Genomic DNA, 25745 nt, shown 5'->3' on the forward strand with positions numbered 1-25745 from the left:
CCATGTACACATCGATATATTTTCACTTAAAAAGTCAAAGGAGTACCAAATTCTACAATATAGGCAAACAAAAAAGACATAATCTCAATAAAATACATTTTAAACCAAACAATAAAATAACATAAAAAAGGAAAAACATGTTATACATTTAAGAACTACCAAAAGCAAATATTCACTTACCATGATTTCCGAATTCGCTTCGTACATCCAGAGCCACGTAAAAATCAAAATATCAATCATACTCAAATGACTTTTTTCAAACCAAGTACTCTTTCTGATCGAATGCTTCACATAGTGACCATCTGAACCTTTCTTCCTACAAACTCATTCACATCCATCTAAGCGGTGTTTACGTTCGACTAGACGCATATCCTTCCTACAGGGTGATCAGCAAATAAGCCCTGATTTCAAAATTAAATATCTCTACAACAAAGATCGATAGAATTATGCGGTAAACTGTACGTTTATTAGAAAAACTGTAAAAATGGTGTACAAAAGTTTATAAAATTTAGTTATGAAAATTGCTAACAGATGGTGCTGTAATCGCAATGACCTAACAATAGCCTTTAAAATGTGCTTCGAAGTCGAAAGTAATCAACAACGAAGTCGAAAGTACAACTGTTGGCTAGTGAAAAGAGGCTAGCGTAGAAAGTGAAATAATGTATTTCATTGAACAATGTGTATTTTGGTTCTGGAATTTCGCCGATTAGAACACAGTCCTATGGCAACACGTCGCAGATTTCAAAACCGATTCAATATTCCAGTTGGACCCGATGCGAACACCTTTCTCATCTCTTCACGAAATTCGAATGGACTGGCAGCATGGCTGATGATCGAAAGGGAAATGTTGGGCCTAAGCAAACTATAGTCACTTCTGAAAATGCAACCAAAACTTCTGGATTTGTTCAGCAAAATGCTAGGAAAAGCATCAGAGACAGGTTTGAATGGGCACACAAAAAAATATTTAAAAATAGCCTACGGCTGTTTCCATACAAAATCCAAAGTCATCAGGCCATACCCATGAAAGCTGTGCAACAAAGGGTTGACTTTGCGAATCAGATTCTAACAATGATCGACAACGACAGATTTGATGGGAGCTGCATCTGGTTCACAGATGAAGCACATTTTCATTTGAATGGAATCGTTAATAAACAAAACTGGAGCTTTTGGTGTACTGAAAATCCTCATTTGTGTGAAGAAAAAGCACTGCATTCGCCTAAAGTTATAACATGGGCTGCGGTATGCGCCAGAAGCATTATCGGACTCTTTTTCGTATGAGAAACGATAACTACTGAACATTAACTTACAATTTTAGAACAATTTGTCAGCACTCAACTAGTGTTGGAGGGTCGACCAGGTATCGACTGGTTCCTGCAAGATGGGGCTCGACCACATCGAACAAATAAAGTTTTTCACTTTCTTCATGAATACTTTGAGAATAGAGTAATTGCATTAGATTATCCTCAATTTACTGACACAGGAATAGCTTGGTTTCCATATTTTCCCGCGCTGTCTATCGAAACAATCCTGCTACTCTAGATGAGCTTGAATCGTTCATTAGTGTTGCATGTTATTCCATTTCCGTCGAGACATTGCAAGACGTGATGTCAAATTTCATTGTTCATTTATGCCACTTCATTGTTTCGAATGGTGAACATTTTGAAAAAATTGTATTTTGATTGCAAGGGCTGCTTTATTTTTTAATTATTTTTTTTGACTCCTTTCAGAAAGAATTTTGAGTGCAGAGCGCCATCTGTTAACAATTTTCATAACTAAATTTTCTAAACTTTCGAACACTATTTTTACAGTTTTTGTTTCATCTTTTTGGTAGATAGGTGGCGCTCTTGATGCGCGCCGATGAAAAATATAGCACTTGACGCTTTAACATGAAGAATGACGCATGTCATATTTATTTGATGCTTGATTATGTTTCATGGCCACTATAGGCGGAAGTAATATAAGTTTATCATTAATGAATGTTATTTCTATGTTCTGTGAACTCTTGAAATTTTGATTTGAAATTCTAATGCTCTCCCAACCTTGACTCCTGAAACGAAACGATCTTTGAATTTATGACTCATGAAGAGAGACACCACAACACTATACAGTTTTCTGGGGTCTGAAACCCGCGAAAAGGGGAATTACCTTTTGAAAGGTAAGAATTTAGATTTATTTGTTCTTGGTATCGATCTTTGAAAACGAAACATAATGGATGATTTAGCAAAAGAGAAAAAGAAACGTGCTATTGTACGTAGTAAAGTTACTACACTTCTAAATAAACTTGAGAAATTATTATCGGAAGAATTAAGTAAACATCTAGAAGATTTAAATTCATCATATGAATTGTTAATTGAATACCATGAGAAACTTAAAACTCTTGACTCAAAGATCGATGCTCTCATAATTGATGAAAAAGAATATGATAACGAACTACTTGTATGTGAAGAGTATGATGAAAAAATTATAACGTTTAAAGCTAAGATTGTTAGTAAAGTAAAGAAAATTAACAGTAATGAAGTTGTTGAAAGAAGTATAATTACAACTAGTAATGCTAGTAGTAGTACGCTGAATGGTAATAATGTTGTTACAAGTAGTGCTTCAGTAAAGTTACCTAAATTAAATATTGAAAAATTTGCTGGTGATCCCAGTAAATGGCTCGAATTCTTTAATTCGTATGATAATGCTATTCATTCTAATCCAAGTTCATCTAAAATAGATAAGTTTACATATTTGAAAAGTTTATTATCTGGTTCAGCATATAATTGTGTTTCTGGTTATGCTTTATCTGAAGAAAATTATGATCTATGCATTAAAAGTTTAGAAGAGAGGTTTGGTTGTAAAGATGTTATTATATCAAAATTCATGCAGATGTTGTTACAGTTAGAACCAGTTAAAAGTTCTTCAAATGTTTTTGAGTTAAGAAAGCTCTATGATCAGTTACAAATCTGTGTTAGAAATTTAAGTAGTTTAGATGTTACTAGCGGTTTCATACGGACAGTTATTGAACCCAATAATTCTTAAATTGTTACCTGAAGATTTAGCTCTTAAATTCCATAGAAAAAGAACATCTAACCAAAATATAGAAGTAAGTGAATTAATAGAGTTCATTAAAATAGAAACTGAATGCCGAGAAGCAAGTATTTTGATTAATAGCTCAAAAGGTAATAAATACACAGGGGTTAATCCTAAACAAGGGTTCAAAAATTATAAAGTCAAATCACAAGCTTCTGCTTTTAACACATCGGTAAAAATGTTTTGCATATTCTGCAAATCAAACGAACATACATCTGCCGGATGTTTGAAATTTTCCGACGAACAAAAACGAAACAAATTAAAACGGGAAGGTCGCTGTTACAGATGCTTTCTAAAACATTTGTCATCGAGCTGTCGGTCAAAAATACAACCATGCGAAAATTGTAACGAGAAAAATCATAATAAATTTTCTGCCGTTTGAAATCGAAAGAAAAGGAAGATGTTAAATCCGCAGACACGCAAAATAAAACTTTAGTATCTACTTCCCACTGTAACACTCTAAAACCTGAAAATAGTGTGCTTTTACAGACATGTTCTGTTATTGCTCAAAGCAAAAATAAATCGAGAATCGTAAGATTATTAATTGATTCCGGTAGTGAACGAAACTTCATCACCCACAAGTTAGCGCGCGATTTAGAATTGCAAGTCATTAGAAAAGAATTTCTAACAATTTATTCGTTTGGAAATCAGCGTGGTAAATCGCAAGAATTTGATGTATATAGTCTAAAAATAAAAAATAAAAACGATGATCGCTGCTTTGTTGTAGAAGCTATAGGGATAGAATTAATATCATCAATAGAATTCCAGGCCCCATCAACATGTCAAAACATTAAAGAATTTATGACTAAAAAGGGTTGGAACTTTCGGATACAAGTCCCGTTAATGAGAACATAAATATTCTGCTTGGCGCGGAGCATTTCTGGTATATACAAACAGGAAGTAATTCAATGATAAATGATGGTTTGTTTATAGTACCGACGATATTTGGATACACAGTGATGGGTAAAGTAAAAAATAATAATACTCGAATTAATGCGTTGTTTTTATCTACTGTTGAAGGAAACACATTTGATTTACAGCCATTTTGGAAATTGGATTCGATAGGAATTGAAAATGAAAACAAAACATTTTCGGAAACTGATTTGGATATTATTAAGCATTTTAACGACAGTTTAAAATTTAATAACGGCAGGTACGAAACAAAACTCTTTTGGAAGGACAATAAATCACAACTCGCTGATAATTTTTTCGTTGCTAAACAACAATTTCTAGGACTAAAGCATAAATTAAAGGGAAATGATTTCCTATATAATGAATATGATAATATAATTAGAGAACAAGTTGAAAGGGGGATTGTTGAACAATGTAAGTTTGTTGAAAATGAACCTAACTGTTATTATATGCCTCATACGCCCGTTATACGTGAAGGAAAAGTAACAACAAGAATAAGAATAGTTTATGATGCCTCTTCTAAGTCTGAAGGAGCTAAATCGTTAAATGAATGTTTGATATCAGGCCCTAATTTAAATCCTAACTTGTTGGATATAATTTTAAAATTTCGCATACATAAAGTTGCATTTTATGCAGACATAGAGAAGGCTTTTCACCAAATTCAAATTGATAGTGAAGATAGAAATACTTTAAGGTTCTAGTGGTTTGATCATTCTTACGACAATAGTGACAATAGTTTAGGCTTTAAGGTTTTCCGAATGTGCCGAGTGCCGTTTGGAATGACAACAAGTCCGTTTATTTTGTCCGCCACTATCAAACATCATATTAAGGGCTAAGAAAAGAAATATAGCAAAGCTGTTGACATGTTAAATAAGTCCCTATATGTTGATGACCTTATCCATGGAGCAGACTCCGTTGAAGAAGTTTTCTCATTATCAACTGATGCAGTTAAAATTCTTCAAGACGCTGGTATGAACTTAAGAAAATTTGAATCAAATTCCGTATCTTTAAAAAATCATTGGCAAGATATTGGTTTAATTAATAAGGAAGATAATTTGGATAAGAAAACGTTAAAGGTGCTGGGAATAATTTGGGATTTGGATGAGGACACATTGAAATTAGATGTACAAGAACTTTTACAACCAGTTGACTGGAAACACGTTACAAAGCGAAAGGTATTACAGATTGTGGCAAAAATTTATGACCCAGTTGGATTCGTTGCAGCCTTTGTTATCAGAATAAAATTCTTATTACAAGAGTTATGGGAATTGGGTATTGATTGGGACACAATTTTGCCCAGCTATTTGAGTGAAAAATTTAAAACTTGGTACTTTGAAATTGAAGTTATTCTCAACTTGTGTATTCCTAGAAAATACATATTAAATGATGAATGTGTAAATTTCGATAAAATAGAGCTTTTTGTCTTTTGTGACGCCAGCCTCAAGGGATATGGAGCTGTTGCATATTTTCGTGATCCTGATTCTTGCTGTGCGTCTTTTGTTCTTTCAAAGAGCCGTGTATCCCCACTTAAAAAATTAACCTTGCCTCGTTTAGAACTTATGGGAGCCATTAATGCCGCAAGAATAGTTAAATATTTAAGGAAATTATTTAATATCCAAGAAGATAATGTATTTTGTTTTAGTGACTCTAAAATTGTTCTTCACTGGATCAGGGGTACTGCTGATAAATGGAAACCCTTTGTTGCTAATCGTGTACGTGAAATACAAGATGTTGTATCACCTTCGCAATGGAAATACTGTAAGGGAAATGACAATCCGGCTGACATAGTTTCACGTGAATTAAGAGCTTCTGATCTAGTGGAAAATAAACTTTGGTTCAATGGACCAGTGTGGTTAAAAGAGAAAAATTTACCTTCATCATCTTTTGATCCTTTGATCGAGCCTAGGGTGGAAGAGGTACAGGTAGAACAGCGTCAAACTACTGTATGTTCTGTTATTAGCCAAGAGGCTGAATTTGAATTGACATCCAGGTTTTCATCGTGGAAAAAATTGAAACGCGTAACTGCATGGTGTTTAAGATTCTGCCACAATATTAAACCTACATCTTTAAAACTCAAGGGTTTTTTAACAGTTCAAGAATTGGATAAAGCAAGCAATTTGATTTTTAAAATCATGCAAAATTCCGAATTTAGAGAAGAAATTAGACTTTTGAAAGCAGGGAAGAAATTGAATCTCAGCAGTAAAATCCTGAAATTAAATCCTTTTCTTGATAGAGAAGAAATCCTTAGAGTCGGTGGTAGACTCTGTAACTCGAATCTTTCAGAAAATACAAAGTATCCAATCATTCTTCCCAAAAGTCACCAAGTTACTGAATTGATAGTCAAACACTTTCACGAAGTGAACCTTCACGGAGGAGCCACATTAACATTATCTGCTCTGCGACAGAAATATTGGATCGTTAATGGCCGAGAAATTGTAAGAAAAATAATTTGGAAATGTATAAAATGTTTTAAAAATCAAACAAGCACATCCAGTCAGATAATGGGCGACCTACCTGCTTCTCGCGTATTGCCGGATAGAACATTCTCGAATACAGGACTAGATTTTGCAGACCCCTTTTTAATTAAAGCTAGAAAAGGAAGAGGGGGAACAAGATATAAATGTTATGTTTGCCTTTACATATGCTTCACCACAAAGGCCATTCACCTAGAAGTGGTCAGTGATCTAACAACTGAAGCATTCCTAGCATCTCTGAAAAGATTTGTGTCACGCAGAGGAATACCCAAGAAAATCTTTTCAGATAGAGGAACCAACTTTGTTGGGGCTGATCGAGAATTAAGAAGATACATAGATACACTTTCCTCTGAGGAAGCATTTCAAAACTACCTGAGCGGTGAAAATATTCAATGGATCTTCAATCCTCCTGCTGCCACTCACTTTGGAGGCCTTTGGGAGGCTGGAGTGAAACAAATGAAGATTCACTTAAAGCGAACTATTGGGACCCAGGTTCTGACATACGAAGAATTTCACACTTTAATTACACAAATCGAGGCGTGTTTGAATTCAAGGCCAATAGTTTCCATCTCATTTGACCCTGAAGATTTTAATCCTTTAACACCTGGACATTTCCTGATTGGGACTACATTAACAGCAATTCCTGAACCTGATCTTAGAAATAATAAGCTAACCCCTGCTGAAAGATGGAAATTGACACAGCAAATTTTCCAGAGCTTTTGGAAACGTTGGTCTAGAGATTATCTTTCACAATTACAAGGGCGTTCCAAATGGTTGAGGGATAAACCAAATTTAGCCCTCAATGACTTAGTCTTGATAAAGGACGAAAATTTGCCTCCATTAAAGTGGCGACTTGGACGAGTAATTGAACTATATCCTGGTGCTGATGGAAAAGTTCGTGTTGTGAAACTAAAAACTTTATTGGGCGAAATGAAGCCTCCTATACATAAACTTTCCCGCTTACCATTGAGTGAATAAGACTCTAAAAAAAAAAAAAAAAAAAAATTAATTGTATATTTATAATTTGTGTCTTTATTATTATTATTAATTCAATTATGTTTCAGATTTAGAGAATGGACCACAATTGTGGATTATGGTAATTTAGCAGTTTCATTATTTTGTTTTCCTTCTAGAGATTGTAAGTATGTTTTATTTGTAAAATTTTGTGCTAAATTTAATGTTGTTATACAATTTAAATTTGTCATTATGCATTTTTATTTTATATGATATACTGTTGAACTTTTGGAAAACTTGTTTAAATCTAAAATTGAAGATCTTTATAATAATGTTGTAATGAACCAATGTTCATCGGGGCGGAGTATGTTCCGTCTTTTTGGTAGATAGGTGGCGCTCTTGATGCGCGCCGATGAAAAATATAGCACTTGACGCTTGAACATGAAGAATGACGCATGTCATATTTATTTGATGCTTGATTATGTTTCATGGCCGCTATAGGCGGAAATAGTATAAGTAATATAAGTTTATCGTTAATAAATGTTATTTCTATGTTCTGTGAACTCTTGAAATTTTGATTTGATATTCTAATGCTCTCCCAACCTTGACTCGAACGAAACCTTGACTTGAAACGAAACGATCTTTGAATTTATGACTCATGAAGAGAGACACCACATACAGTTTTGCTAATAAATGTATAGTTTACCACATAATTCTATCGATTTTTGTTGTAGAGATGTTTAATTTTGAAATCAGGGCTTATTCGCTGATCACCCTGTACATACAGGACACTTATAATGGCTACTAAGTAAACCTTCATTTACACACCAGTCAATTAAAGCTCTTTTCCCCTTTCGCTCCAAATCGTACAGAAACTTCAAATTAATCTTACTACATTTGGCCATTCTACCGTCTAAACACACACCACAAAAACGCTTACAAAACATCCCATGATTAAAAATTTCCCAGAATCATGCATGCACCCGATTACGTCACAATAGGGTTTCCATAACATTCAACTATTCAGGCTACCATAAATGAAACAACAACTTGGCGATAAATCAAACAACAACTTCGCCATAATACAAGGGGTACCTTAAAGTCTACTCTACCCGAAATACATTTCCCAACTGCTAATAAAGATATTCCACCTAATAAAAATATAATACCCAAAATATTCTCAAATACAAAACGAAAAGGAAACTGACAAAAACTTCTACAATAACTTCACAGAATGAAGACAATAATACAATTCTAAAAATTATTTTGGATCACAAAAATTTTACACATAATTCCACTGAAGAAACTTAACACATCTAGTGAAAAATATATATTTTAACAATAGTCATTAGTACCTATTCACAATTCCTTTTGTTCATTTTTATCATCTAAAACATCTTTCAACTGCATGTAAGTGTTTTATATGTGTCAGATGATATTTTTTTCTTAATACTATCTCTTTCTCATTCTTTAGAACTTCTCTTTAATAATAAGATAATTCCAACTCTAATCCTTAAAATGATCAGGAACAGATGTAGAAGGTCAGAACAGGGTTTTGAACCTTTATCTCAGGTCCTCGTGATAAGCTGATATATTCTGTGAACGAGTAAGTCTATTTTTGTTCATCCTCCTTGCATTACTGTCTTCCTTCCTCCCCCCAAGTCCAACAATACCAAATATTGTCCATACAATCAATCATTCATTGACTTTTATACTGTTCAGTCAATAGATTATTACTAAACATTTTAATGTAGATAAATATAGTTTGATGAAACTGAGTCGATCCCAAATTTGAACAGTAGGCAATATTTTCTACTATTCAATACTTGCTATTTAATATTTGTCAAGTTTTTTATTTTCTAATTATTTAACCCCATGTTCATTCACATGTTGTGCACTGGTCATTTTATTATGTGTAGAATTGTTTAAAACTAATTGAACATGGTAACAAACTCATAACAGTTTTGTGAATTGCCACATGCTGTTACATTTTTATTTTGGAGTTTTAATTATTAATAACATTAAATAATAGAAACCTTAAGTTTTTTTTAATACTAACTAGCTTTACATATCTGATGTGCACCTTTAATTAGGCTTACTTGTACATTATGTAAACTTGTATTTTATGCCAATCAGTCCCCCTCCTCACACATGTTGATGTCAGCATTTATTTGTATTCCTTACATTTTACAGCAATAATTCATAAGTGTGTCTTATGGATATCTGAGGTATGAATGAATATGTGAAGAACACGTCCCCCCCTTCGGGGCCAAATTTTGAAAACATTTGAAATTGGTATTTATGTATTCATATTCCATACATTTTAAAGCAAGAATCTTATGTACATCTGTTTCTTCCTTATATGAAAAAACATAAAAACATGTTTTGCACGCCGAATCTTAAAAAATCGCTTCTTAAATGACATCTTCGATACAAAAGTAATAAGCTCTTAAGTTTTGATATCTGTATCTCTAATAGCTTCGGGCGATGATCTGTATGTGAATAAATGAATAAATCAGGAATTCTTCCTTTATGTATAGATTTATAATAAAACATCTGAACAAATAAATATATATACCAATTAAAAAGAAAACTATTTCAGAAAAAATAACAAAATTAATTAATTTAAGTAATGCGCACCAAGTTTGTAACATTTTAAACGCGTGGCGTTTTAAAAAAATCGGCTTTGACCACGCCCAGCTCCTTGGAGTAAACACGCTGCGCGTGAATCTGCGCAAACGATCAGGGAGGAATCAGGAGGAAACTAGCATCTGAGGGGCTAGACGCTTGTCAAGATGGCACTGTATGTCCATATGGCTTCAGATACATGTACATTAGACCTTCTACTTGAAATAAGAGAAGCATGACTCACATACATGTGTTTTTGATTATATAAACAAAAGGGGAAATAAATGTTTCCGAATGGCGTGATTTATGATGTCTCTTTAAATTCGCACATGGTAGTTGTTTATTGTAAGTAGAGAAGTTTTGTTTTCGCTAAAGCGTTGGGTATTTTGATTTGCAGTTTTAGAAAATAATTAGATCTTGTTAGACGTGAATTCTTTCTGTTTTTACCGTTGCAATGTCGAAGCGTCGAAAATGTTTAACAGAGCATGAAATAGCAGAAATGATGCAAAATATTTCAGATATTGATTTTGAAACAGATTCTGATAGTAGTGATAGTGATACTATGATATATTCTGATCATAAAGAATCTGGCGAATCTAATGATGATGAGGACATTTTGGACATCTGTATGCCGAGTACGTCGAAAGCAAGTACTTCACCAAAGTCATCCACAATAGAAATTTTTTAAAAATCCTACAAAACGGCAAATGAGTTATTACGAGTGCAAGGAATGTAACGTAGGACTGTGCGTAGATCCCTGTTTTCAAATTTTTCATACGAAAAGAGAATTTTAAGTAATATATTTAGTTTTCAGATGTATACTGTTAAAAGTCATAAAATGGTGAGCAATGAAAATAAAATGTGTAAAATATGCATTTAAACAAGAAATAAGGTAATTAAAGTATATATATATATAAATATTTATAAAGCATAAGCCGTTTAAATACTCTATAGAGCATTATTAAACAATGCGTTGATACTTCGGAAATTTCATGGGTTTAGGCTTAATATTAAAAAAGCCCCCTGCCCTGGACAGACATTTGCGTAAGACACTGCCGGCCTCCGCGGTAAGCGCGCGTTTGCGCTACCTGGTGCGAAGGGGTTAATTACCTTAGATTTTATTTCAAAATTTGATTTTAAGAATTTTTATTCAGGCCTGAAATCAGAAATGTGGTTTTTGGTTACTTTTGGTTTTGGCCAGAAAGATATAAAATTGCATGGATTCTCCAGAAGTTCAATTTTCAAGTCATTTTCTCGTTCATCAATAATTCATGGTTGAATTTCTAAAAATTCTATTTCTGACATTAATTCTTGTGGAATTTATAGCATATTGTTTCAGTGTGGTTTGAGATATAATGGCCAAAACAAAACAGAGTTAAAGTTTGTTTCAAGCACTAAAAAAACACTGGCAAAGGTATTTGGATGATATATCTAATCTTCATCATCACTTTTTGAAGTGTGATCATACCTTCAGATTTTCAGTATACAATCTTAAAGGCATAATAAATATTACTGCTATGGCATTTCAAAATAAAATTGAAGAGCTAATATTTACACTAGACTGAAAAAATATTTAATTGATATAGCTATTTATCATAACATATAGTTGTACAAGGTTGTGACTTCTATATTACATTATTATTTTTGCAAAAATATGATGATGAAAAGTAAACACTACAAAAACAAATTTGATTTCACAACAGTTGTATAATGCACAGTGTTCCATTCTTACCACTAGATGGCATTAGATTCAAACTGCTCGGAGGAGCGTGAAGACAAAACTTCGGATTTCAAAACAAACTAAAATGTACTGTCATTAAAGTAATTATCAACTATCCTGTAAATACTGTAAAATAAAGATGAGTGAAAATAAAAAGTCATTAAGACTTAATTTGCAAAGTTGCAAATTGAATCGAATATAAATGCAGACATAGCTCTCCCAAATAGAATTTGGATTAGAAATAGCATTTTTACTGGTGCCTTCACCACGGGACTTTTGGATTAGAATTTCGAAGATTAGCAGATGGATTAAACTGTAAACAGGTAAGCAATTCCATTTTTCTTTGAAAATTTGGGGAAAAAAAAAACTGAGTTTCAAGATTGTGATTAGTCAATTTTAAACATGGAAGCTTTAGACAAACTGAAGCAGAAACGCATGACTGAACGCAGTAGAGTTACGAAATTAATTACAAAAATAGAATCTTTGTTATTAGAAAATATTGAAAACACAAACATCAAGGAATTGCTGGAGATGAATGAAACAATTCTCGAAAGACAAAACACATTGAAAATGTTGAATTCACAAATCGAAACTCGGTTAAAAGATGTTAAAGATATTTCTGCAAGTGACAAATATAACAAACAAATTATGTCTGCAAAGTTTAGAATTAAAATAAGCCTGAATAAATGTAATGAAAATTTGTCTGTGAAAAATGCTTCAGATGCAAATTCTTTGAACACATCTGTTTCTGAAATAAATGTATTGTCATCGGCTATGAAATTGCCAAAGTTAAATATTCCAAAATTTTCAGGACATGCAGGAAAATGGTTAGAATTTTTTAACAATTTTCAAGCTGCGATTGATCAGAATAAAGCATTAACCAAGATTGAAAAGTTCGTATACTTGATATCAGTATTGATATGGCAAGCATATAATGTTGTTGAAGGATTTCAGTTAACCGAACAATATTTCGATTCGTGCTTAGAACTTTTAAAAGAACGCTTTGGAAAACCAGAGAAAATTATAAAATCACATATGAATAATCTTTTGGATATAAAACCAGTTAAAAATTCTTCTAACTAATGCACTAAGAAGACTTTTTGATGCTTGTGAAATAAACATTCGAAGCTTAAGCAATTTAGGTGTAACTTTAGGTTCATACGGACACTTGTTAAATCCGATATTATTGAAATTATTGCCTCATGATTTAATTCTCGAATATCACTGAAAGCGTGATCCAAAAGAGGAATCTGATGTTACAGGTTTAATTGCTTTTTTGAAAAACGAAACTGAATGCCACGAACAAACGTACACAGTTAACAAACCGGTACCGAAATTCATTCCATTGAATGGAAAGAATAAACACTTCAACAAACACAAAAGTAATTTTAAATACACAAAAAATAAGTTTAACTCTAAAGTTAACCTCTCATCAGCGGCAGAATTATTAGCTCCCGTAAAAGAAGAAAATTGTATTTTTTCCAAAAATAATGCACATAATAGTGAAAAGTGTAATATGAGTGTATAAGAAAAATTAAATGTGTTGAGAATACAAGGTAGATGTTATGTTTATCTGACTCAAGGTTATAGATTGTCAGACAGCTCTGAGAAAAACTCTTGTGTATACTGCCACAAAAAACATAATGCAACCATCCGTTACAAAAATGAGAAAAAAATAGAAGCATCGCAATCAAGAGGCTTAGAAGATTCATCTTGCAATCACATTAGCATCGGTAGGAATAAAATATTTTTACAAACGGTGACAGTCGAACTTAAAAGTAGGTCACACAAAAAATTAGTTTGCTGTTTATTTGACAGCGCTAGTCAACGCTCGTATATTCAGAAACATCTGTCTAAACAACTCGGATTAAAAGTCATGGGAAGGAAAGAAATAATGATTCACACTTTCAGATCTCAAGTGCCTACCAAACAGAACTGTGCTCGAGTAGAAGTAAAAATCATAAACATTTTTGATAACCAGGAATTAATTATTCAGGTTTTAGAGACTGATGAGATATCAAATGCTGACCTAGATTATCCACGCGAAAATATTAAAGAGTTGTTAAAAGATAAGGGAATAATTTTAGTAGATGTTGATCATGAATCTTTACATAATAACAACGTATCTTTGCTCATTGGAGTTGATATTATTGGAAATAAGTAAAGGACAAAATTGAACATTTGAACTCAACATTATTTACAATGGAAAACAAAATGGGTTGGATTTTAATGGGAAAACTGTTTGATGATATGGAAGATAGGGAAAATGTGACTCATGCCGTCGCAGTGACTTCTTTATTAATTCACACATTGAATATTGAAAATTTGTGGAAATCAGATTTATTGGGTATTCGAGACCCTGATGAAACAAAATGCAGAAAGGAAATGAAAATTGCTGCATTGAATCATTGTAACGAAACTGTTAACTTTAAAGAGGGAAGATATGAAGTTCAGTTGCCTTGGGTGATAGAAAAGGACTGTTTAAGTCAAAATTTCGATATTGCTAGACAGCGTTTAAACAGTACGACACATCAGTTGATACAAAACGGCAAATTCGAGGATTATGAAAATGTTTTCACAGATTGGTTAAATGATGGAATTACAGAAGAAGTCCCTGAACATGAAATGACTAATCAGTGTCACTATTTACCACATAAAGGGGTATTCAAAGAAACTTCGACCATGAAACTGCGACCGGTATTTGATGCTTACTGTAAAGACAAAAATTCACGCTCACTTAAATGATTGCCTAGAAAAGGGTCCAAATTTGCTTGAACAAATTATTCCTATAATTTTAAGATTTCCCAAGAATAGAATAGGAGTTATTTCAGACATAGGAAAGGCTTTATGGCAAATATCAGTGAATAAGAATGATCGAGATTTCTTAGGATTTTTATGGTGGAAAGACTTTGACAAGGAGGAACTTAAAGTTTTTAGACATAAATGCGTTGTTTATGGATTGAATTGCAATCCTTTTTTATTGGCTGCTATATTAAGCCATCACATTGATCTAAATTCGTCTAAATATCCTGAAACAGCGGGAAATTTAAAAGAATCACTCCACATAGATAATTGCATCACATCTGTTCTGATGAAAAAATATGCGATTCATCGAGGAATCGAAACAAATATTAGATTCTGCATCATTCGATCTGACTAGGGTGGGAGCACACTTCTCTTTTGAAATCTGAAGACAGTATAGAACCTACTCCTGTATTGGGAATTTTGTGGGATAAGGAAGATGATAGCCTTTTCTGTGAGGTGAAGACTGATACTTACAAACCAGTGAATCTTACTAGAAGAAGTACGTGTTGTCAAAGTGAAAACTGCACTGGGTGGGCTCCTAAGACCTGTGAAATGTATTTATCCTTTTGAACTTGATAGACCTAACTTGTCTAGTGACTTGACCATAAACAGAAAGAACTCTGCTGGTGAATGTGACAATGATATGAACTATCAAACTAGATATGGACGTAAAACCTGTTCTTTAAATTGTTATACTAATTTTTGTTTCTATTTGAATGTTTTCATTGTAAAATTTACTAATTTTTGTTTCTTTTCAGTATTTTAGAAGTTTAATTGTCTTCACTGTAGTAAATTGGAATATGTTATCTGGATATGGTAAGAAAATGTTTAGATGTGTAACAGTCCTTTGTAAGTATTAATTTTTAGAAAATTAGTTAATTTTCATATTTGCAAACTTTTGTTTGATTATTGAAAAATTTTGTTTTGATTTTCCCATGTAAAATCAAAAGGTGGGAGGATGTTCCATTCTTGCCACTAGATGGCGGGCATTCTTCCTTTCTTTTTCGCTAATTGAGATCTTGGAACGAGATTAGATTTGAAACGCTCGGAGGAGTGTGAAGACAAAACTTCAGATTTCGAAACCAACTAAAATGTACTGGCATTAAAGTAATTATCAACTATCCTGTAAATACTGTAAAATAAAGATGTGTGAAAATAAAAAGATCATTAAGACTAAATTGAAGTTGTAAATTGAATCAAATATAAATGCAGACATAGCTCTCCCAAACAGAACTATGAAATAGAAATAACACAGGTAATTCTTTAATGTTACAATCTTTATCTAGTCTTGATTCTATTTTTATGGATGCATTTCCAAGAACAATGATAGAACAGTTACATTTTTAAAGAGATTGATGAACAATTTACAACCAGCTGGAAAGGAAAACTATGAATTGATTAAACAAATGTATCAGATTTGAGGCAAATAATATTCTGTGTATATAAAAACAAAAGATTACAATAACTCTTTTCTTTTTTTTTACATTGATTGCTTTATAAAAAATGAACTGTTTATTATTTGAGAATAGCGATGTGTACACATTTTAATATATTTCAATTTTTTAGGGGAAATAATTTGAGGAAAAAAAAAATGACTTTCCAGGTAAGGGGGAACTTTATGAAACAACTTGAACGGAAATCTCACCAACTAGAAACCATAACATAATTTGCATTTGGCAGATATGCAAATAATTTTTACATTCTTGTTTCCTATCTTTACTTAGTTTTCTGTAATTGTTGTACAATTTAAAGCAGATGAAAGTTTTTCTTCCCTAGAAATATACTGTTAACTTCTGTATTGTTATAACTATTTTCGAATCTATTATGATAAAAATTTTGCATCTCATTGAAATGCAGAAGATTTACAAACAATTTTTATGCTCCTTACATACTAATGATTGAAGAACTGCACAACACATATTTCTGGTAACAAATTATTTTTCATCTATACTTACAGAATATAAATTATAAAATTTATTAAGTCTATGAATAACAAAATATAAGATAACTCTAATGCAAAATTTAACTAATTTGGCTGAAATTTACCAGTATTATGATCTCCAAGTGAGTTTTTCTTCTGCACTATTTCTAATAGTTGTTGAGCTGCACAAGCCACAGTCATGAATCTAGGTGGCTCATAAACTTTTCTGCCCCTGAAACATTTTTTGCATGTTATAAAATTTTATAAACATATTATATGTAAAAGAAGAAACTGAATCATTTAGACATGGTAAACAAAATACTGTCGCCCAGATGGCAGCTTAGCTTAGCCCCCCCCCAAAAAAAAATTAAAATATAATATAACAGACTTAAAGAGGGCCCCATATCTCAAATAGCTTAGAGCCTTATCAAGTCTAAATACAGCTCTGCTCCCGGATCTCCTCCCAGGGTGCTCTCCCTCAAAATTGGGGGTGGAAAATAAAAGTCCAACCTCTCCTTCGAGTAGGCTTGGGCAACCATTGTTCCATGTAATATTGACAAGACAACAACAACAATAAAACACTGATTAGAAACATTCACAGCTACAGCATTTTTGGTTATACTTGTACCTTACTAAATAGTGCAGCTACTATAAGCTGTTCTATTACTTTTATTTAAAAAAGAAATATGCAGAAAGAAGGAGAATTATTCAGAAATCAAACTGATATTTAGGCAAATTTTAAACCACTGGGTTAGAAATATCCAGTTTGGATCATAAATATCTGTACATCAAAGAATCTCCAATATTATAGTGGGCTTAATTTCCCCCCCCCCACAATAAGCATTAGGTTAAACAAACTTTCAAAGAGAAAAAAACTTTATTTACATTTTAGGGATTTTTCTTTCATACCATACAAAATTTAGATTTATCATGAATAAGATATAGTCGACAATGACAAATCTATTAAAATATACGAAAACTGATTTCTCACTGCTTTCTGAAATTTCTGATACTTCACTCGATAGCCCAGAGTTTGTGATGAATTCTAACACAGATTGATGATTATGAGGGAGGGGGATTTACTGAAACTTTCTAGTTAAATACTGAGCATATGGTGTCAGAAACACCTTTTATTAATTATAATTATGAATTTCAATGTTGATAAAAATATCATTTAGATATACTATAAATTACACTGCTAGAAATAAATAAAAGATTTAAATTACTAAGAAGTGGAAGTTGTTGCTTTTAAATCATTCAGTTTGCTAAGCAATTAAGACTGAAAATCTGAAATATAAAGATCTAATATTTTGTCAAACGGCTGTTTATTTTAACACTAAGAATTAGCTAATTGTGTTCAAACACTAAGAATTAGCTAATTGTGAGGTCTAATAAAAGAGCTTATTTGGCAATATTTGCCACACTGTATGGATTACAAATGTCTAGAAGTGTAGCACAACAAAAGCAACAGTCCAAAAATTTTGAGACTAAATTACAAAATATTTTTTTTAAAAAGAAACTGATATTTATGCAAATGAAAAATAATGCATACCCCAGTCAACTACACGTTTAAAAAAATGCACTTATTTAGGAAACCACAAACATATTTTCAATACATGTACACTTAAGATACAATAACACGCTGAACAAATATTAATTTAGAAGTCAAACAACAAAAATCAGCATTAGTGCTTTTGCAGCTGAGGATGATGGTTTGGTAAAACCATCGAAACTAGTCCTGTGAAAATTTCAAAATATAACGCTGATTTTTGTTGTTTGACTTTTAAATCAATACATGTACACTTATTAAAGAATTAAATTCTGCAAATGTTACTCATATGCCTTTTATCTGTCATATTTTGCAATACAAAATTTTGACCTTAAAAAAGTGTAATAAAAAGTGCCAATGCTGTTTTCATATGTAAATTGATCAATGTGAACTTTTTTTTACATAAATAAGTATTGTATTTATTGACTGAATAGTATTTACACTCTAAAACAAATGTGTCATATTCTAAATCTAATTATTATAGAATTATTAAGTTATAAAAGGTGATCAAGTAGGGAATATTTTAGAATAGAAGATAATTATATAAACAATAAGCAAGTAATGCACAAATCTGGGAAGAAAAGGCAACAATAACATTCATTTCATGAAATATCTCATTCAACTTTCTCAAACATTAATCAGAATATTATATTTTTGCATCTTTTCAAGAAGATAATTTAAACATTTAGGATTAACATTAAATATAAGAGACAGCTTTGATATTACGCATTTAATACTCTAAATTCCCTTTTTTAAAAAACCCATCTGCTACACATCTGATGAATATACAGAATATTTTGAAGTATTGATCTGAAGTACATGAGGTGATTAACAAAATGCATTTTCATCAATAGTTTAATTATTCTCATTGCCGATTTGAAAAGGCATTCTCTATTATTATTATTATTATTTTTTAAGTATACATTAGGGACTTCACATGAACCATTCTCTTGGTAAGTTTAGCAAAACATATGGTGACAACTTCGGTCCCAATAACAAAACAGTACGAAAATATATAACATAATTCTATACATTTATTTAAATGTTTTTAATTAGATAGATTCTGAATTAAATGAATTTTTATTTAAATCAACCAGATTAAAATGTTAAAAAAATAAAATTTTTAAGAACTGTGTGTATTATTTTTAAATAGCGTAGTTTGTTAATTAGTAACAGACAGACTGAATTTGAAAGATACACACTTCACTGAACAGCAACAGACTTGAATGTATGGTAAAGCAGCCATTTACAGTGGACATCATAAAATCACGTTTTGAGACTAGTTTGGACTTTAAGAAGAGAGAGAGAAAGAAAAAGAGATGGCTCTAACATTAGATTCACTTTTCAAATAAAGAAAAGTGTAAATTTCAAATCTTGGAATTTATCAAATTAGAACTTATTATGCAGTGATACAGCTGCATAGCAGCCAATGAATCAAAGAAACATTTTTGCAGAAAATTGTTAGCAAGAAAGATAATCAATGACAAGAAGGCAGAATAAGTAACATATGCAAGGTGCTGACAGGTATCACACTGCTTTCAAGTACAGTCAAACCTTGTTCATTGAACACATCCCATAACGAGCAATTCACATAATGAGCTAAGCCCATTTTTTTTTTTAAAGACTCCCTTAACAGGTAACTTGCAGACATTGTGATGTCACATGTAGGATTCTGTCTGCACGTCGGCTATCATTTTGTGTTTAGCACTACTTCAGCTAGCAACTTATTGTTGCTTATGAAAGCTGTATTCAGACATGTTACTGTGTATTTTTTTAAAATGTAAAATTTAAGCATTTATCCTTAAAGAAATTGCTGCAAGAAGATAGATAAGAGAAGAAAAATCATGTAGAAGTCAAACACCAAATGACTGAGAAGGGAGAAAAAGGTGTGAGTATAAAATATTATATTAACTGTCAAGAATTTCAAGATATCTTGGTTCAAAAAACACTAATTCAATAACACATAACATCAAGATACATGAACACTACGAATCAGGTTTCTAAACTGCTAAGTTTATTCACGTCTAACACACATTCAACTGGCGGTGCCAGATCCAAGAACAAGAAGTATATATACATCATGAAAGATTTACGCCCTCTTTGGCGATTAAAATATATTTCCACATAAAATTTCTTACACACTGGGCCCGGCTGAACTGTAGTTCAGAACAATAAAGATTATCAGTGTTACATGAACATTTTCAAGAATTATTTTCAAGAATCATTATGCATTTCAATACAAATTCAAGTTTTGTAATCAAGAAATGTCACATAAATATCAAGAACATGTAAAACTTACCATACGTTTCAAGAATATCAAGTAAATTTCATCAAGAATTATTGTCATAACATTCCTGTTCAAGCATCAGGATTTAAATCAAGAATTTATATAACTCAAGATAATATTAAACAAATGATTTCAAAATCGAGATTATCATAATTCAACTAAAATACTAGAATTATTACAAGAAACCTGTCTTTTTTTTTCAGAATTAAATTAAAATTTTAAATACACTTATGCATCTCTACAACCTTAAAATTTTCTAATATATACATTTCTTTAAATATTAAATATACAGTACTTTAAATAGCAATTAAATAAAATAGATACAACATTAATACTCTTAGCATTCTAACTTAACCAATAATTGTAAAGGTCTCTTTATAATGCCTTTTTCAGTCTTTATTTCACAACTGCGAATTAGTCCATCTCTACCAGTAAATATTTTGAGAACCTTTCCTAATCTCCACATGTTACGTGGTAAATGTTCATCCTGTAAAATCATGAAATCGTTCACACTTAAGTCGTGTTTTGCACAGTGATTGTTCACACAATTTTCAGATTTCAGATTCAACAAATAATCTTTATAAAAGATTTTCCAAAAGTTATTTAACAATTTTTCACGATATAGATGCACTTTTAAAAGAATTTCTTTAGTACTGCACACTTCATGAGTGTATTTGACAGAAGGCAAATTAGCAAGTTTCTGCCCTAGCAGAAAATGAGCAGGTGACAGAACTTGGGCTCATTATCTTGGACGTAAGTCAAGGGTCAACGATTTATCACCGCCTCAATTTCAGTCAGTACAGTTTCCAATTCTTCAGGTAGCAGTGATGTTCTACCAAGAATTTTTCTTAATATTGTTTTGAGGGATCGCACAAGTCTCTCGTAAAATCCGCCCCACCAGGCTCCTCTTTCACTGATATACCTCCATTGAATGCCCTTTGCTGCATAATAATTCTTTACATTGGGATGGCTTAATACCTGCCACATCTTTCTGAGCTCTGCATCAGCTGCCTTAAATGTACGCGCGTTATCTGAGTATATTAAAGAGCACAACCCTCTTCTTGATATGAATCGACGAAAAGCAAGTAGGAAAGATTTAGTTGTGAGATCTTTTGTTAGTTCAAGATGAATGCCTCTAGTTACTGCGTAGGTAAATAATAGAATACAATACTTCGTATCTTCATTTTTCACGAAAAGTGGACCTGCATAATCCAGTCCTATAACATCAAAAGGATTTGCTTTTTAAATTCTAGATGGAGGTAATGGTGTTGTTGCATTGGTCGGGAGTTATAACGCTGACACAGTACACAGTTTCTTATAACACGTTTCACATTTTGTCTGGATCTAATTATCCAGTACTTTTCAGGAGAGGAACATGAGAGTACTAGTTACACCTGTATGAAGAACTCGTTCAATGTGCATCATGTACTAGAAGATCTGTAAAATGAGTTTTTGAAGGAATAATTATAGGATGCTTTTCATGAAAACTTAAAGTTGATTTTCGTAGTCTTCCTCCTACTAACAAAACTCTTTCCTCATTTAGAAAAGGATTTAGTTCATAAATGTTTGAGCTTTTTGAAATCAACTGTCCAGACTTTAAACTATTAATTTCATCAGAAAAATGTTCATATTGAACTTCTTTTATCAAATATAATTCTGCGGCTAAAAGTTCTTCTGCTATCAAGGGTCCGGTTTTCTTGTCAGTTTTATTTTTCAGATTGTGAATAAACCTAAATATCCATGCAGTTACTCTAATAGCTCTAATTAATTTACTATAATTTTCAAGATTCAACAGAGAATTAGATTTTTCTGCAACAGACGGTAGTATTATCGTATCATTTATACACTTTTCCCGCTCTAATTCAGCATCAGAAAACTCCGTTGTCATGATAAATTTACTAGGCCAAGCACTCACTGATTCAACTAACCAGTCTGGCCCAGGCTGCCATAATCTTGAAGACAACAAATATTTGGCTGAACATCCTTGAGATAAAATGTCTGCTAGATTGGACTTCCCATTACAATGTCTCCAGTTATTTGGGCAAGTTAAAGATTGTATTTCAGATACTCGATTTTTTACAAACATTTTCCATCATTCAGGAGCACTATCAATCCAGTGAACCATTATCATACTGTCAGTCTACAGATACATATTTTCTTCATGAATTGAAAACAGCTCTTTTAAATGTTTAGCAAGTCTTGCTGATGTTAATGCTCCTAGCAATTCTAACCTTGGAAGTGTGAGTTTTTGTTTTATTGGCGCAATTCTAGATTTTGCCATAATGAATGCTACCTGTCCTTCTTCAACTGACCTAAAATATGCAACTGAATCATAGGCTTTAATAGATGCATCACAAAATAAATGAAGTGTTATAGGACGTAATACAAATGGCGCCAAGAAACCTACTGGATCGAAAATAGTAGCAGTCACCTTTAATATATTTCTTTTTGTGGTTTTTCTACAACTATTTAATGTTTCACACAAGTTGTCCATGTTCAAGGAAATTACATCTTTACTCGTACACCAGTTAAGCCCTTATACTTTTAAAGAACTATTTAGTTCATTTTCTGATTTAATTATTCCACAATCATCCCAAAGTTTCTTTAGTTTCTCGGAATTTGTATTAAACTGACGCAAATTCATTCCGGCATCTTTAAGCACGCAATAGGCTCCAGTACTTAACTTAAAAGCCTGTTCCACAGAAACTGCACCATAGAAAACATCATCTACGTAGATCGAACAGTTCAACATTTCAAAAATATCTGAATTTTCTAACTCTATTTTCTTTATATGCTTTTTTATAGTGCACGCCAGAATGAAAGGGCTACGTTATACACCGAAAGGAACGCGAGTCATTCTATAATGTTTCAAATTGTAATTATTATCAAAGTATAAAAACCGTAATACCTCTCTATCAATTTCAGAGATTCCAATCTGGAGAAAGGCCTTTTCAATGTCTGCTGAGAACGCATGTTTGTATTGTCTGAACCGCAATATCAAGTCCAAAACAGAAGGATTCAAATTTGGGCCAGGCATCAAACAATTTTTCAGAGATACCCCATTATACTTCGAAGATGCGTCAAACACGATACGGACTTTAGTTTTTGATACAATTTTCTTACAACTGGAGCATGTGGCATGTAATACATTTTACTACTATCACAACTTTCAATTTCGCACTCTTCAATTATTTCATTTTTTAATTGTTCGTTTATTATGCTATCATAATTCGCCCTAAGCCAGTCATCACTTTTTAGTTTATTAACCAAAGATACTAGACGTCGCTTGGAATTTTCTAAATTATTACCCAAGTTTGCACGATGTGATTTCCATAACAAACGAGCTACATATCTACCATTAGTAAAATGCAATTCTTTTTCAAATTTCTCAACGATTGATTTTTATTGTCAGGATTCTCATTCTCCTCTAAACCCAAATGGTCCAGAATCCAAAATCTTCGCAAACAGTCATTAACTGAATTATTATCTTCCTTCAAGCAATGAGAAGCACCAGTTGTAAAAATACAGGCACTAGACTGATCACCTTCTAAATATCCAACAAAGGACCAACCAAATATAGAAGACACTGCAAATAATTTATTAGTTACTCTTTTCTTTTCGCCTGTTTGCACTTCCCAACATGAATCAGATCCTAACAATATTTTTATTTCAGCTGCTTCACCATTATCGGCTAATTTTAGATTTTCTGATTTTAATATTTCTAAAATGTTTTTGGAGGGAATTTTTATGATCGCTCCAGAAATTGTATCTGTAACAAGAGCTTCAATAATGATTGAGTCATTAGGGAAATGCATACTTTTCAGGGTAATTTCAACAATATTATATTCTATTAGTCTACCTTGGCTATACCCAAAAGAATAAATATATAATCTTTCTTTCCTTAAAGTCCTTAATTTTAATTCTTTAGCCAAATCAGATCTAATAAATGACCTCTGTGATCCACCATCAATTAAGATTTTTACTATTTGGCTTCTAGTATTATCTGTATCTGAAGCGTAAACAGTGCAAGTTTGTAAATATACACCTTTATCAGCAGTTTCAGAAACAGTCTCAGAGTTAAACGACAGGGATGCAACTACATTCTGCTTAGAATCTGATACTGTAACTATTTTCTGTTTAACATCTGAAACTGCTTCCACTTCAGGAAGAATATTTTTACAAAATAGCTTATTATGATTTAAACCATTACACAACTCACAAGATTGAAGTTTCATTTTACATCTGGAAGATACATGGCCTCTCTTAAAACTTCTGTAACAACGTCCATGGTATTTTAATATTGCTCTTTTTTGCTCATTAGTTTTCTCACATTTTCCTACATCATGTGTATTTTGATTACAATAGAAACAATACGGCTTAGTCACTGTAGCTAACGCCGATGCAGTAGGAACACTTGCCCCTTTTAAGTAATTATTTTTATTCTGCTTAACACCGTAATTTGTCCCCCTTTTCTTTGAGTTTATTATTAAATTAGAAGCTTCCCAACTCTCAACTTCCAATCTAATGAATTCGAGAAGTTCTGTTAGGCTATATTGCAGTTTAGAGTTTCTTTTTCTGTTAAACTCCAGATTCATATCGTCTGGTAAAAGCTTTAAAATAACGGTCCTAAAAGGGTTCCGTAAGCTTCCGACACAATATCTAATGAATTTAAGCTTCTTATATTGATTTCACAGGAATCGTATAGTGTTTTTAGTGCTTTCACATTGGACGAACTTCTAACTGTTTCAAGATTCAAGAGTTTATTCATGTGCGCAGATATTACCAAATCTGTTCATCCAAATCTTTCTTTAATTAGATTTATAGAAGCGTCATAATTTTCATTAGATAGTGCAAACCTGGATACTGCACTTAAAGCAGGTCCTGTGAGTAAGGATTTAAGATAGGTAAACTTCTCGACCTTTGTTAACTCATTATTATTACCAATAGAATTTTCAAAGGAATTATAAAATTCCAAAAATAAACTCGGATCACCATAATATTTAGGAATTGAAATTTTAGGTAATCGAATGTTAGTTTTGTTTTCGACCTTTACGGCAGCAGTATGGTTACCAGGCGATTCACTTTCAATGCTCCCTATCTGAGAATTTAAATTTTCTTTTTAGCCCTAAAAATACATAAACTTATTTTTTATCATACTCTAACACAGTATTACATTCTTTCTCAATTTCAGACTCATCCCCTTTAAAACAATACAATATTTTTTCATTAATTTCTTTTAACGCAGACTGTTTAGAAGTAAGTAAAGACACATTTTCTTCTACCATATTCTTATCCCAAATGTCTTTTTTAATTTCAGGTTCTACAACATTTATTATTTTAGAAATAGCTTGTCTCAGGACTTTTCTAGCAGATTTCAATTTAATAATATCGTCTGCCATAATAACAACAAAAGTAATTTTTAT

The 25745-nt window shown here is 32.2% G+C and overlaps 1 protein-coding gene across 2 annotated transcripts in view; it reads right to left on the reverse strand.

The window, feature by feature from the left end:
- The window catches only part of Dph5 (diphthine methyl ester synthase), a 73224-nt gene that overhangs the window by 14645 nt on the left and 32834 nt on the right, over positions 1-25745 (reverse strand). For both annotated transcript variants that reach the window (XM_085815432.1, XM_085815431.1), the window contains exon 7: positions 16612-16718. In XM_085815432.1, the coding sequence (XP_085671558.1) occupies positions 16612-16718 (107 nt within the window). The remainder of the gene's footprint in view (positions 1-16611; positions 16719-25745) is intronic.

The sequence above is a fragment of the Stegodyphus dumicola genome, chromosome 4 (genome assembly GCF_044657685.1).
Source record: "Stegodyphus dumicola isolate Sdum_Otavi_A_Nest chromosome 4, ASM4465768v1".
NCBI classification, from domain to species: Eukaryota; Metazoa; Arthropoda; class Arachnida; order Araneae; family Eresidae; genus Stegodyphus; species Stegodyphus dumicola.